This window comes from Canis lupus, chromosome 5, assembly GCF_048164855.1.
Source record: "Canis lupus baileyi chromosome 5, mCanLup2.hap1, whole genome shotgun sequence".
Classification (NCBI taxonomy): Eukaryota; Metazoa; Chordata; class Mammalia; order Carnivora; family Canidae; genus Canis; species Canis lupus.
The window spans coordinates 9,122,021-9,137,760 of record NC_132842.1 but is presented as its reverse complement, the minus strand read 5'-3'; the positions used below and the strand labels follow the sequence as shown (position 1 = coordinate 9,137,760).

At 39.2% G+C, this 15,740-nt stretch overlaps 1 protein-coding gene across 3 annotated transcripts in view; it reads left to right on the top strand.

Annotated features, from left to right (window-relative positions):
- The first annotated feature begins 1,418 nt into the window (after positions 1-1,418).
- Positions 1,419-15,740, top strand: part of SPAG6 (sperm associated antigen 6) — a 66,539-nt gene continuing 52,217 nt past the window's right edge. For 2 of the 3 annotated variants that reach the window (XM_072825402.1, XM_072825403.1), the window contains exons 1-2: positions 1,419-1,578; positions 1,684-1,779. In XM_072825402.1, the coding sequence (XP_072681503.1) occupies positions 1,554-1,578; positions 1,684-1,779 (121 nt within the window). In that variant the 5' untranslated portion in view covers positions 1,419-1,553. The remainder of the gene's footprint in view (positions 1,579-1,683; positions 1,780-15,740) is intronic. The other variant, XM_072825400.1, reaches the window with a different exon arrangement.

Genomic DNA, 15,740 nt, shown 5'->3' with positions numbered 1-15,740 from the left:
AAATTACAATGAAGGTTTTATTTGCCATTTTAATTATTTGCTCAATCTGTTTTCCCCCACATGGGAACATACAAAAACTTTAATTTTAAAAGACCCGAGAGAAATGTGGGGAGATCATCGTGAAACTTACGACTTTGGAGTTAGGTAAAGGGATTGTGAGTAGTCCTGGCTTCTGAACTGCGGAGCAAAAGGCATGCACCTGCTCCTGTAGCAGGGACCTGACTGATTAAACTTACTCATCTCTCTTATTGGTGGTCTATTCCCCAAGTATCTGGGGCTCTATAAAATATCAGGATTTCACCGGAGAGCTCAAGTCGGAGTGAGAGCCTAAAGATTATTATATAGGACTCCCCTCAAATATGAGAACAAGCTAAGTTTTCATACTCCCTTCTATTGAAGAGGAGATATCAAGAAGTTTCCTGTCTTGGCACTACTTAGCAGCAGCTGTGGCTATCTACTCACTTGACACCTGGTGAAATTGTAGTTTCTGATGGAGAAACACTTAAAGTTGACACCTGTCCTTGAAACATCCCCTATACAGTTTTCAGGCAAGCTAGAAACCAGTGATAGGCTACTTAATCCCTGTTAAAAGAAACTGGGTAAAAAAAAATTTTTTTACACTTATACAACCTAGGGAAGTCTAGTTAAGATCATGTGAATCAAGACTTTCCAGGTAAAAAATTTTCTCTCCCTTTCTTTTGGAAATGTCATTTAGCAACAAAATGAAGCCTCAATTTAAAAGACAGATGTCTAAATACCACAGAAGGGAGGAAACAGCAAGGTTGGTAGGAAGGAGAAAGTCACGGAAGACAGGATATTTATCAATCGTATGTTCCCCGTCTACTTTTCTCACTGAATCTCTAGAAGTGCTTGTTAAATACTTGTAAAGCAGTAGTTATGGACACGGCTGTCTTGCCCCTCCAGGAATCCTGAAGCCAGAAATGCCAGGCACAGGAGAGCTGGATCCAAGGGGAAACCATTCAGCGGGCGTCGGGGTTGCACTGGCAATGCGTATAAGGATGACACGGCGTCCTAGCTGGGGTGTCCCTTGGCCGTCCAAGGGAAGGACGACTGCGCCGACGGAGCTGACTTAGCCTCGCCGCGCGCCGGCCGGCGCTCTCGGGGTACCCCCCGCCGGGACCCGGTCCGCGGCACAGTCGGGAGAGCCGGCGGCTGTGGGTCCGGCCGGCGAAGAGCCCCGGCTCCCGGCGGACGCCTGCCCGGGCCAGACCCGGGCCCCGACGGCGCACGCCCCCGCGGCGGCGGCGCGAGCGGGACGCGCCCAGGGGACCCCTGCAGGCGAAGCTCCCCCGGGGGCTGCCCGCCCGCGCCCCGCGCCCAGAACCGCTGCCCTGACGTCACGCCCGGCCCGGGCGGTCGCCGCGAGACGGTCGCGTTCCGGTTCCGGTCGGTTGCCCGGGCGACGCGGGTACACAGAAACGGCTCCCGTCGGAGGCGGCGGCTCGCCCCCTGGGCTTTCTCGCAGGTCGGGCGCGGACGCGGACGGGCCGCCTCGCAGCCGAGCCGGTGGCGGGCGGAGAGCCGCGGGCGCCATGAGCCAGAGGCAGGTGTTGCAAGGTAGGGCCCCGGGGGCAGGCGCAGGGCGGGGGCGCCCCGACGGCGGGCGGCGGGAGGCGCGGGGACCACCCGGGCGGCCTGCTCCACCGCGTCTGTCCCCGGCAGTGTTCGAGCAGTACCAGAAGGCCCGGACCCAGTTCGTGCAGATGGTGGCGGAGCTGGCGACCAGACCCCAAAACATCGAGACGCTGCAGAACGCGGGTGAGCCCGCGACCCCCGGGCCCGCGTCTCTAGGTGCCCCCGCCGCGCCCTGCAGCCCCGGGTACTCAGCCCTCGGTGCCTCCCCGCCCCCTGCCTCCACCCCGGCCTCCCCCTCCCCCCACCCCTCCGCTCCCCGTCGCCCCGCTCCCCTGCCCGCTGAGCTTTGGAGAGGCGCTGGGTGGCGGCGGGAGGACGGTGCCCCTAAGCTCTTGCAGCACACCGCTGAGACCCTAGAGCAGCCGTCCACTTTAGCGGGTCTTCTTGGGGTGCGAGGCCGAGAGGGTGAAGCGTCCAGATGGGCGTGAGAGGGGCCCGACGTCCCTGTTTCCAGCTTTTCGCAACCGGGCGAGTGTCAAGTTGAAAGTCAAGGCCAGAAGAATGGCCTGGAAGTCATTTTACGCAAATGGAAATCTACCTCAATCAGACCCATTTTATCCGGGTGCCGTGGCTTGTCACCCTGCCTTTGATCACCTTGGACTTCCTCACACCAAAGGAATTCCAGAGCGGTTGACACATTACTTCTCGCCTTGCATTAGTGAAAGAGCAAAGATTTGCTTGAATAATTTCTAAGACTTTCAAAGTAGGTGAAGTGCTAGCTTTGGGAAGTCCTTCTGGTGCTGTCGTTCCACCCCCCTCAGTCCGAACCCATGCATACTCTAGAAAGAGGAAGAGAGACGGGGTGTGATCTGCTTCCGATCAATTAACATAAATAGATGGAGAAGATCCTGGTGGATTAGGGATGATTCCACTGCCGTCTAAACTCAAAGTAAGGTAGCATTTTAGCACTACTGTATCATAAATGTTCAATTTATAGTTTGTGATCTTTAAAACTCATTCAAATTAACACGGAGTTAAAAGATATTTTAAGGACATATTGACAGGGCAAGAATGCTTAGAAATAATGTTTGTTCTGGCTTCTCTGGCGAGGGGGGGGGACTTACAATTGCACCTAAATGGCAATTTTTTCTGTCACTGAGAAGGATTTTGGTGTTTATTCCTTGTATGCTTTTATTTGAGGGTGGGGTTGTGTTTAGAATAGAGAAAGTATATTTGATAATCATGTTTTAAGACTTTTTATTTTGAGATAATTGTAGAGTTATATGAATTGTAAGAAATAATAATCCCGTAAGAAATAATACAGAGATCCCCTGTACCTCAAGGCTGTGGCATGATGTCACAACCAGTATGTTGATACTGATAGAAATCCATCCACTGTATTCAGGTTTTATCAGTTTTGCTTGTATTTATTTGTGTGTTTCTGTGTATGTGTATGTTTAGTTCTGTACAGTTTTATCCTGTGTGTATCCATCATCACTGTAGTCAAGATACACAACACTTTCATTACTGCAAGGATCACTTTTATTGTTCTTTTATAACCACACCTACATTCTTCTTGTCCCTAACCCTGAAAAACCACTAATGTGTTCTCCTTTCAAAAATTTCAAAGTTGATCATCTTTTGTTCTGCAGTTGTTTCATGTAGATTAATTTTCTTTCTTCTGCATGTGTGTGTGTACTTATGTGCTTGTATGTATATTCCCCAAAGTACCCAGAACAGTGTTGGGCACAGTGTTTCATATATACTGGCAAATACAAGTTTATTAGAGCATATTACATTATTTTTAATGCACTTAATTTTTAGTCCCCTCCCCCTCAGTCCTACTCAATGGCTTTTGTGAATGGACACCTATCTGTTTACAGATATTTAATTTCTGAACTATAAGTAAACAGTTAAACTATGACTTTTTTTTAAAAGGGAAAATGATTGACATTATTTTAAAAATTTGATACTGTAACACAGGAGTTTAAGTAACAAGATACAGAATATCAGATTTTAGTATAATAGTGGCAGGTTATCTTTTCCTGTAAGTGTACAATGTAGAATGTGTTATGGAATTTAATCAATCCATCCAGACCATTAGGCTAAGTGATCACCAAAGTATGGGACCTACATATGACATCTGAAGTAGCCGCCCATTTCCACTTATGGTCTGGCTTATGAAGGAAGGGAATACAAAAGGAATATAACAATATTTTGAAGTTGTCTGCTCTTGATCAATGTTGTTGATGGAATGCTAAGATTTTTCTTTTCTTGAGCTTACTTTAACATATTTCATGTCATCTAGATTCAATTTAAGCTCTCCTTTAATAATTTTAAATAGATATAGCTAATGAATATTTCAACATATTTATTCTTTTAATTAAAATCTGTAAATTTTGTTATGAGAACATAATAGTCTATAAACCATTCAAATGGATTGTTCTTTAATAATAATCAACATGGATTTTAAAATACTTTTTAATGAGCCACAATAGCTATGCATCACATATATTATGATCAAGTTTTTCTTTCAATCAAGTGACTTCATTTTGATAGCATAAAGTACCAATGCATCTTATTCCTGACTTTGTCGTATTCTCTGCACACTTGGGAAGGTTTGGTTTTGCTTTCTCACTTTTCTCCCCTAATGAACTGCTTAAATAAATATGTACCATGGATCCAAGATAAGGTAGAAAACATTTTCCTTATAGGCATCATGATAAATCAGTAGTTCACTTGTTAAGAATTTTTTAATTCATTCACTCTGAAAGGAACCTAAAAGTGAAAATTATCCGATATGGAGTTTTATTTCATTTTAAATCTGTGATCTTTTTCATTATATTTTCGATGTGTTAACAAGAATACTTGCTTTATCAAATATGTCCAAAGTAATTACTAAAGCAAACAAAGTGTTGCAAGATATCTTCTTTAGAGTATTTGGACAAAAAATAAGTTTGATTTCTAACCAGAATTGTTACTAGAAAGAATGGTGTACAATGTGTTTACTCTAGAGGAATTTTTTTTTTTTTACTGAGATTTTTATTCCTTCTAAATCAAATACGTATAGGAAAACATTTAAAAGTTTAATGTTTGTTATAGAATCTCTTTATGCACCCTCCAACCCTGTGCCTTTGAACCATTACATCTTGCAGCTATTTAAAAATGAATTTTGATACTTCCCTCTTTGAATAATTAGTAACACATGTAACACATTGTAAATAGTAGAGACAATACATTGTTACTTCTACCAATTGTAGAATTTCAGCAAATGGAGGTGATCGTTTAGTTATAAAATATAAGTAATATATTTTGTGGCATATTGGACTATCAGGCTCTCTTACTTAGGTTGCTTAGAAAGTCTTTTATAATAAGCTAATATAAAAACTCCAAGAAAATTATTTTTAAACTGCTTAGCTACATAAAATAAACTTTCTGAAGCAGCTACTTATGTAAGAAAAATGGGAGTAAAGTTTAAAGTAATATTTTGTAATATTTAACATATAATGTATAGCAAAACAATAAATATGGCTAATCACTAGTTATGTACATTTTCAGAAGAGTAGCAATAGAGAAGATTACATACTTTAACACTTTAAATATGCATCTTTATGAAGCTAATTTGCAAATCTAGGCAATTTGATGAGTTTACAATTCAAGAAAATTATTTGTTGACACAAAATGATCTGAAGTTACACGTGTCTGGGGTAGGGTGAAAATGTTCAGATTAATGATTTAGCACCTCAATTTTCTGAGAAGGTAAAGCCTGTGGTAAGCATTTATGTTTAAAACATAGCCTGGTAGGTACAAGTAGCATGATTCTCTTACAAAAACCACTAATCCAAAGGATATTGAAACTGAAAAGATAATGAGTAAAGCAACTTCAAAAAAACTTAATCAATCATGCTATTTAAATTTCATGAATAAAAATAAATAAATAAATACATTTCATGAATGTAAAAGGAGTCTTAGAGTTTTGAATGCATGATAATTAAGCACTGATCTTAAAAGATAGGGATAGTGATTTTGTGTTTTGTTTGTTTTACATATGCTTAAGTGAGGGAACTATAAAAATTCTGAACTTGTATGCACCTAATAATACATCCTAAAAATAAGATCATTCAAAATTGTATTCTATGTTTCAAACCCTTGTTCCTACTTGGACATTTATCTATTTTGTTATTTAAGCTTTGGTACAGAAGTAGAAAGTAATGTAGCCAGGGTTAGGGTATCCTTGTTTTCTTAGGAAAAATTGGATGATTTAAAAAAAAAAAAAAAAAAAAAAGGCTATGGATGACCCTATTAGAGTAGGGCTTAAAAATGGCAAGTTTGTGTGGTTATATTTTAATGTGACAATTTAATGTTTTTGAAAAGTTACTTAAGTATTTCCTAACTCTACCTTTCAATGTTTTTTCATGGCTTTTGCTCCTCTGACTAGAACCTTTTCCTGTACTTCTTTGCCTAATTAATTTCTACTCATTCTTTATGGCTCTGTTGGATGTTGATTCCTCAGGGAAACTTTCCTTAAGCCCTCACAGTAAGTTAAGGCTCTTGATTTATGCTTTTCTTGCTCCTAATATTTCTCTTTCATGATACTCATTATGATTGCAATGATTTAGTTTCTGTTTTCTCCACAAACTGTAAATTCCATGCCCAGCGTAATGCTTAGCATAGGGCAGATGTTCAACATGTTGAAATAGAATGAAAGGAGTAATTATTTTTCTTTTTTAAAAAATTTAATTTTTTAAAGTAACCTATCCCCAACATAGGGCTTAAACTCACAACACTGAGATCAAGAGTCACATGCTCTACCCACTGAGCCAGCCAGGTGACCCAGGAGTAATTTTCTTCTGAGTGTTTTCACATCTCTTAAAAAATTAGATTCTTATAACAGCTCAGGTAGGTAGTATAGGTATCTTCTTCAGTGTGGATACTTAAGCTGCAAAAAGGTTGATAATTACCCTCATTATAAAGAGAGTCCCAGTCAAACTAAGACTAGAAGATGTTTAATTGCTGCCTGACATTGCACTCTATGTTACCTTGTAAGTGTTAGTAAGCTATTTCTAGGTCGTTCTAGGAGTTCCTAATACATCTTAATGTTAACTGTTAAACCAGGTCATTTCTTTAGGCCTTTGGGTGCCAAAGGCTATCCAGTAATTGTGTGCAATTGGCTTTTGAGGTCTCCTTGAGGATCATTATGGGAGCTTGAGTGGAGGCCGGGTGCAGGGAACTAACTTTAATTGATAAGTTTGAGGTTTGAGGGAGTGGGAGTTGTATTTAGGGCTTACACTGGACTCAGAACTCTGGAGGACCTTCAGCTTCCTCTGACTTCTAAGGAAAACCTTATCAAGGCAGAAGCTCTTTAAAAAGCACCCCAGGAAAAGTGTGTAATCCACTGGAAGTTGCAAACTAAGATAGTACTTCAGAGAGTCCTTGGACTGAGTCCCTGCTGGGATGAGGGAGAGTGCAAGGGAGACTTCCTTAGAGCCCAAGGTGGCTAGCCGCCCTGTGACTGTCGCTCACTTTTTAAGAACATGGTGGGGTGGGGAGTAGAGCACAGTGGAGAGAGAGGCACTTGATATTTGTTGGTTGATTATATCTAACACTTACCTTTGTTTTTTAACTTAATTATGCTTTGTGTGAAGGACTTTTACTCCATGTTCACTGTGCTCAGAACTTTGGGATTTCTATCAAGTACTGGCCCTAGGAGAAATCAAAGCCACCCTTGAGAAAAAATTTGGTTTTGCTTTATACTGGGTTGGATGGCCTCTCCAAACACGTCAGACTTCCCTAATTTTCAAAGTGAAATATTGGTTTTGTCATATACCTAATGCTTTCTGTCCTAAGGGTGGATCAGTTTTAAATTAGATTTTTTTTTTTAAAGATTTTCTTTATTCATGAGAGACAGAGAGATAGGCAGAGACACAGGCAGAGGGAGAAGCAGGCTCCATGCAGGGAGCCTCATTTGGGACTCAATCCTGGGACCCCCAGGATCAAGACCTGAGCTGAAGGCAGATGCTCAACTGCTGAGCCTAATTTACTTTTATTCAAGTTTTCTAAGTCCAGGTGAAAATAAGTGATATTTGTGCTATATGTATGTGTGCATGTGTCTTCAAAGGAAATGATCTCTATCTACTTTTCTGTATATTCTATTTCTGTGTCATTAGAATCACTATTAAGTTATATACATAGACTAGCTTATGTTAGTTTTCCATAGAAATGTCTTTGTAGAATTAGTCTAATAATATGCCTTTTTTTGAGGGCTTATTAAAAAATACTTAGATTTCTCCATAGCTTCCTTAAATCTACCACTGAAGACATTGTCTATTTTATTAAACATTTTTAATGTAAAGATATACTCTTTTATTCAACCAATCTTTATTAATCATTAAGTGTCAAGCTAGGCCTACATATGAAATTTCAGGAAAAAAAATTTTGTTCCAGCTTCATTTCACAAAGTGGTTCCCTTTTTACTTTTGCTGCCAGGAAACTCAGTGATATGTTTAAAGTTCAGTTGTAGTAGCTATTCTTAACCTATATTTTTGATAAAATTATCAGTTCTCATCTCTCTACTACTGGCTCTTTTTTTTTTTTTTTTTTTAGATTTTATTTATTTATTTGACACAGAGAGAGAGAGAGTTCAAGCAGAGAGAGTTAGCAGAGGGAAAGGGAGAAACAGGCTCAATCTCAGGACCCTGGGATCAAGGCCCAACCTGAGCTGAAGGCAGACACTTAACTGAGTCACACAGGCACCCCTACTACATGGCTCTTAATTTTTATCTTTGTATCTCTATCTTTTAAAGAAAACTATCTCAAAAAATTTTAGAGTAAGTGGAATGTGAATAAAACATTTTATCTGAAAGAAGTTTTTTGAACTGATTACCTTCCAAAAGTGACCTCTTCAAATATTACTCATGAAACCTCTTGGAGCAGACAATCCTTTTATAATTCTATTTATTCTCTACTGACCCCATTCATGAACATTCCAATTTTCTGCAGGCAGGTGGGTTTCATAGGTATAAATCATAAAAGAGAAAATCCATTGCCAGAAGAAGACAGGACTAATTCAATATTTAGAAATTCAGCTCTCTAGAAAACTTTCAAAATAAGGTACAATTATATCTATGTGCTCTATATACCTAAAAAAAGAACTATGAACATGCATTATCCATTTTGTTATTTTTTTATTTTTAAAAGGTTTCTAAAAATCACTTTTTTAAATATATATAATTCACATGCCATACAATTCACCCATTTAAGTGTAAAATTTAGTGGGTTTTAGTACATTGTTAATATTTTAGTAGTTTTTTATTTAAATAACTTCTATACCTACCATGGGGCTCAAACTCATGACCCTGAGATCAGGAATTGAAGGCTCTTTTGACTGAGCTAGCTAGGAATTCCAATATATTGGTAATTTCTTAGAATTGTGGTAAAATATAACAAAATTTGCCATTTTAGCCATTTCTTTTTAAGATTTTATTTATTTATTCATGAGAGACACACAGAGAGAGAGAGGTAGAGACACAGGCAGAGGGAGGAGCAGGCTCCATGCAGGGAGCCCGACGTGGGACTCTATCCCGGGTCTCCAGGATTAGGCCCTGGGCTGAAGGCAGCGCTAAACCGCTGAGCCGCTTTAAAGTGGCTACCCATTTTAGCCATTTTTAAAGTGTACAGTTCAGTGGTATTAATTACATTCATAATGTTATGCAATCATCACCATTTCCAAAACTTTAAAAAAGTCACCCTAAACAGGAGCTCATTTTGTTTTTATTTTAACTCAAAATTGCCTAAAAAAGAGAAAATTGCACATTAAATTTCAGTTTGTTCCTTCACCATTCAACATTTATTGAGTATCGAAGGGCCAGGGGCATGTTTAGATGCTGATCATGCAAAAAATAGGAGGCACAGACAATGCACTTAAGGAGCTTATTTGCTGAAAGAGAGCTACATACATACTTGTTGATAAGTGTCCATTACACAACATGTGGAGCATACATGGAGGGTACCTAATTCAAGCTTTGGAGGAGTACATTCATGGAAGACTTCTAGACGGAGATACCTAACTGAACTTCCTAGGAGTTAGCCAGATGAAGAAGGCGGCAAGGAAAACTGCATTCAGATAGAGGGAACATTATGTGCAAAGGCACAGAGGCAAGAGGAAAGGTGGTGCTTGATAGAAAAGTCTAATGTTTAGCTATGGCAGGAGCCTCTTGGGATAATAGGGCTACAGAGAGGCAATGCATGGCTGGAGAGGAAAACGGGCCTATTTATGAAGGACCTCATCTGAAGTTTGGTTTTTATCCTGAAATGGGCAGAAAGTCATCAAAAAGCTTTCATTAGAGGAGTAAAGGGATCCATTTTGTATTTTTGAGAGATGATTTTCACAGCAATGTGGAGGATAGATTGTAGGGAATTAAAAGAGGATCAGGAAGACCGAGTGAGTGCCCAGTGTTGTTATAGCAGTCATGCTGCCTCACAGATCTGTAGCATTTGTGTCTTAGGGGAAAGGGCAGGAACAGGTGAGGAGAAAGGAGAGCTCGGGGTGACTCATGGTCACCATTCATGAATGGAGAAGAGATACAAAAAGCAGAGGAAGACCATGACCTCCTTTTCTAATAGTGTCAAAGTTGAAGTGTCTGGGGTATCTGTGTGCCAGTGACTATAGTGAGCAGTTTGGGTACGTAGGGCTCTGGAGCTCACGAGAGTCACTTTGGCTGGAAAGAGAGGTTTGAACATGTGGAATTTACATGTTCATTTGAAAACCATACTAAAGGCCCATTTTAAATTTATGTGTATAATTATAAACATGTAAGTTCCAGTCATTTTATCTAAAGTATCATGTCAATTGAACTTGCCATAACCTTTATGATCTCTGAGTTTAAATCTTGCATATAGACGGTGGTGGCTATGACCTAGCCACTGGAAGAATGAATGAAATTTCAGTTTAATATAGTAATCATGGAAGAGAACTACAGTAATGTTAATGATAGAATTAAATGAATTCAACAGATAATACCCTTTGGTATGCATTTGAAACCTGGCTCCTGTAGGCTGGTTTTCATTGGCAAATGGGATGTGATTGATATAGGGGAGGAGAAACAAAAGAGCATAGATGCTAGAGTTATCAAATAGTATCTACCTCATAGGATTTAATGAGGATTGATGAGTTAATATTTGTGATTTTTAAAAAAATATTTATTAATTTCTTTTTTTTAATTTATTAATTTATTAAGGGAGTCCCTGGCACATAAGTACTATGTAGGTATATGTTAGGTAAATAAATACCTACTGTGCTTTGTGCCCCTTGGAAGAGCTGCTAGCTGTCACTGTGAGACTCAGTGCTCTTGGTCCCAGCTTCTCTCACCCTTCCCTACTCAACAATGGCAAATCAGCTGTGGTAGTCCTTCACTCACAGACATCTGAATTGACAGTGACTTACCAAACAAAATTCAGAGGATACTACAATTAACGAGAATACATTTATTTTTTTTTTAAGATTTTATTTATTTATTTAGAGACACAGAGAGAGAGAGAGAGAGACAGGCAGAGGGAGAAGCAGGCTCCATGCAGGGTGCCTGATGTGGGACTCGATCCTGGGTCTCCAGGATCAGGGCTGAAGGCAGCACTAAACCGCTAAAGCCACTGGGGCTACCCAACGAGAATACATTTAAAAGAAGAAAAGAGATGTTTCCTGAATTATTTACCATTATAATTGAATTCTGTGCAAAAAGACCATACATTTCATGATTCATTCTGATCCCTCAAATAAACTAAGGGACTCTTTGTGTGTTTTAAGGGATATAACATCTAAAATTATAATTGATTCTATGGTTATAGCAGCAAAGAAGTATTTCACAGAAAACAGGGCAAAGAGATGTGATACTGAAATTTGTGATTTCTTAATCAAATGCAGGAATGGTGGTCAGTGGTATATAATCATAGAGGCTAGAAGAAACCAAAGCAAAGCCTGAAAATTATTAATTCTAAAAACAAAACAAAACAAAACAAAAAACAAGAGAGGAACACTTAAATATTTTCAAGTTAAAAATGACCAGTGAAGGAAGATGAGAACATGCTATAATATTCATCAGTGTCATGGAACTTGCTTCAGTAAAAATATAGTCATGTAAATGTAGTAATTTACAGAAGTAAAAAACTTAAAATTAGTAAAGTTAGTAAGTGTAATTGGAGTTACTCTGTGATGGGAGAGTCGGTATAGTAAAATTGAAGTAGATTATAGTTTCTAGAGCCAAGACCAGAAGTACCTTAATAAGAGTTAGTTGTATATTCAGAACTGTGCTAGATGATTTGGTAAATAGAAAAGAAGTGTAAAACAAAGTCTGCTCTAGAGATGTTTATCATTTTACTGAGAAGATAAGACATTTATTCACATAAAACAAATGAGAGCCACATAACATGCTACATCAAGGATGGCTGCTGTGATTTGTACAACTTCAGAAGTGCCATTTGTATCATGATCTATGTGAATGGCATCCCTTGGATTTGTGCAGTACATAGCCTGCTCAGCCATATGTGTTGGGCCTTGGAATTATTCAAAGTCTTCATTCCCATTTATTTGCTTCCCTGAGAGTAGGTGGTACAAACAATAAGGTTCCCATGGCTTTCCATTTTATTTAGAGTAACATTACAAAATCTTAATTCAGTTTATAGCCAGATTTGATCTGGCCCCAACCAACTTTCCAGCTTTATCACTTGCCATATCAGCCCTCCCACTTTACATTTCAGGCCAGTATGAATTTATCATGGCTTCTTCAACAGTTGGCAACAAGCATACATCTTGTCCAAGCTAGAAACTTGGAAATATCACTTATTCTTCCCTTTTCCTCACAATAATCGGTTTGTCTTGTAAATATCTTGACCTTTCACTTTTCTCTTTCCCTTTGCCATTAGCTTTCTCCAGGCTATCTTCACATCTGGCCCAGATTCATACAATAGCTTCCTAAGTAGTCTTCCTGCCTCCCATCTTGTCTCTTTTCGTCCTTTTTCTCCAGTGTAACCAGTAACCCTTCTTTACAAAGTACAGAAACACTGATGTTAATGTTGAGATTAAATTCAAAATACTTAGGTTTTTGGGCTCTTCAGTACTTTTGCTTCTGTTAATCTCTTAGCCTTGTTTCCCAACTCTTTGCTCCCCTCTTGTGCTATGATCACACTGAATTCTCAGTTTTGACAAACTCTCTTGGCTCTGAGCTTCATTTATACAGTTCCTTCTGGTTTGAAAACTCTCCAGTCCTTCCCATCTCCACACCCTCCAGTTATTTTAGCAGATGATCTGTGACCCATCTGAGAGCCTTCAAATCTCCACTTGGATGTCCCTTACCTTGGGTTTCCTTCCTTGTGTCCCTCAAGGTCTAGGTTGGATGCTCCATTGTATATATATTTGCAAAGCACCCTCTACTTCTCTTTTAGTTGCATATCTCATAATGTGTTGCATTCGTTTGCATTTTTTTATATTTCTCTTGACCCCTTTATAAGTTCTTTGAGGTCAAAGATGATTATGTTTTCTTTTCTTTTCTTTTTTTTCTTTTTTGTAAGATTTTATTTATTCATTAGAGAGAGAGAGAGAGATGCAGAGACACAGGCAGAGAGAGAAGCAGGCTCCTTGCAGGGAGCCCGATGTGGGACTGGATCCCAGGACCCAGGGATCATGCCCTGAGCCAAAGGCAGATGCTTAACCTCCTGAGCCACCCAAGCATCCCTGATTGTGTTTTCAATACCTTGTATATTCTTACTAGATACTTCTTGAATGAATGGTGAATAATTATTCTACCATGGTAATTCTAAAATACATGGTAGAGGGATGCCTGGGTGACTCAGTGGTTGAGCATCTGCCTTCAGTGCAGGTCCTGATCCCAGGGTGCTGGATCAAGTCCTGCATTGGGCTCCCTGCAGGGAGCCTGCTTCTCCCTCTGCCTGTGTCTCTGCCTCTCTCTCTGTGCCTCTCATGAATAGATAAATAAAATATTAAAAAAAAATAAAATACATGATAGAAAAGGCTCAATCTTTGAGGCCAGGGAACCATAAATATTTCTTCATCATAATGGAAGGTGCTGATTAATGAGTCCTATACATTAATAGTAATAACATGTTGATGAGAAATATGGGCAACAAAGGGAATGGATTCCTTTTGCACATTCACTTACCAGGCACTTACTGGTATATATTTTACCCCAACTCATCTGCCTAGCACTTTAAAAATTTTAACTCATTTTAATTCTCACAACAACTTTATGAGGCACTCCTAGAATTTGTCACCATTTTACACATGAGGGAACTGTGATGCAGAGATGATTAGTTAATGTTGTTGAGGTCCCACAGCTGACATGTGGCAGAGCCTGGAGTCAAAGGCAGCCAATCTCCCTCTAAATACATGCTTTAATGATCTCAGTCTGTTGTCTCTCCACACAAGCAGTTGCATAACAAGCAGGGCAAGAGATTCCTTCTATTTCTAAATTTTTTTATTTTTTATTTTTTATTTATTTATGATAGTCACAGAGAGAGAGAGAGAGAGAGAGAGAGAGAGAGGCAGAGACACAGGCAGAGGGAGAAGCAGGCTCCATGCACCGGGAGCCCGACGTGGGATTCGATCCCGGGTCTCCAGGATCGCGCCCTGGGCCAAAGGCAGGCGCCAAACCGCTGCGCCACCCAGGGATCCCTCCTTCTATTTCTAAAGCATGAAGTCCCTCTATATTCTTATTGGACCCCAAACAGAATGTCCCAGTCAGATGGTAACATTGACAGGCAAAGGTAAATCCTTGACTACATATTGATTTATTGTATGCAGAGATGACTTCTTTCAAAACTTCATAAATGAAGGGATCCCTGGGTGGCTCAGTGGTTTGGCGTCTGCCTTTGGCCCAGGCCCGATCCTGGAGTCCCGGGATTGAGTTCCGCATCGGGCTCCCCGCATGGAGCCTGCTTCTCCCTCCTCCTGTGTTTCTGCCTCTCTCTCTCGGTGTCTATCATGAATAAATAAATAAATCTTAAAAAAATAAAAGCTTCATAAATGAGCTATAGTAATAGTTTCATGGTAAACGGTCATATAGAAAGACACTTTAAAAAAGTATATTGTTGGAATTGAAATTTTTAATGCCTTGTAAGTTATATATAAATCTTCAACATATTTTATGTTTATGATAATTTTGAGTATAAAACTGGAAAGTAAAAAATATACTTGATAGAAATCACTTTTAAGTCTAAAACATAAGGACATCAAAGGAGTTGTGATTATTTTGAGGGTATTTTATAATCTCCTCCATTAGATTATTTGTTTCTTGAGGGAAGGAGCTGCCTTTGCTCAGGTGTTTAATCCTATTGTTTGCCAGTTGGTGAATCCTAATCTATTTTTTGAGTGAATGACTAGGGGCAGCAGGATCAGCAAAGTTATTTTTGTTGTTGTTTTTGTATAACTGGATTGAATGTAGGTATTAGAATCTATATCTCTGGCACTGAAACAAGAAAAATAGATAAGAAACTCCAAGCTATAAAGTTGGGAGGAGAGAGATTGTGAAGATTTATCTAGAAGTTTCAGAAACACTTTCACATCATTTGATCAGTTTTTATAAAAGAAACATGGATATTAGGGTATAATATGTGAATCATTATTTTTAATATTAGAACCTGTGGGATCCTTCAGTAGAAACCTCACTGAGGTCATTAGCTGTCACTAGAGACCTTGCTTATCAGATATTGTAGCCACTATTCAAAGTGCTGTAATTTACGGACTCTAAATTTTCATGCATTCATTCACTAAGGATCAATCACCATGGATTCCTAATGGACAGGCAGGTAAGGAAAATTTTCTTTTTATGTCATATATGCTTCTTTTCTCCTTTACCTTTCCCTTCCTCCCTCTCATACTGCCTTCCTTCCTTCCCTGGTTCCTCTTGTATCATTATCTGTATTTTTAGGACAGACATAATTAGAATAACAAGGTCTCCATACCTAATCTGTGTAAAAGATAAAAACATGTCTCTGGGGACTGATAATTATGAATCACTAAGAGATATTTCAAGGACTAGAAATTTGGTAATAAATAGAAATAAGGTAATAAAGATTACCTTACTCAAAGAAAGATATATTTTTTAAAATATTTATTTATTTATTTTAGAGACAGAGAG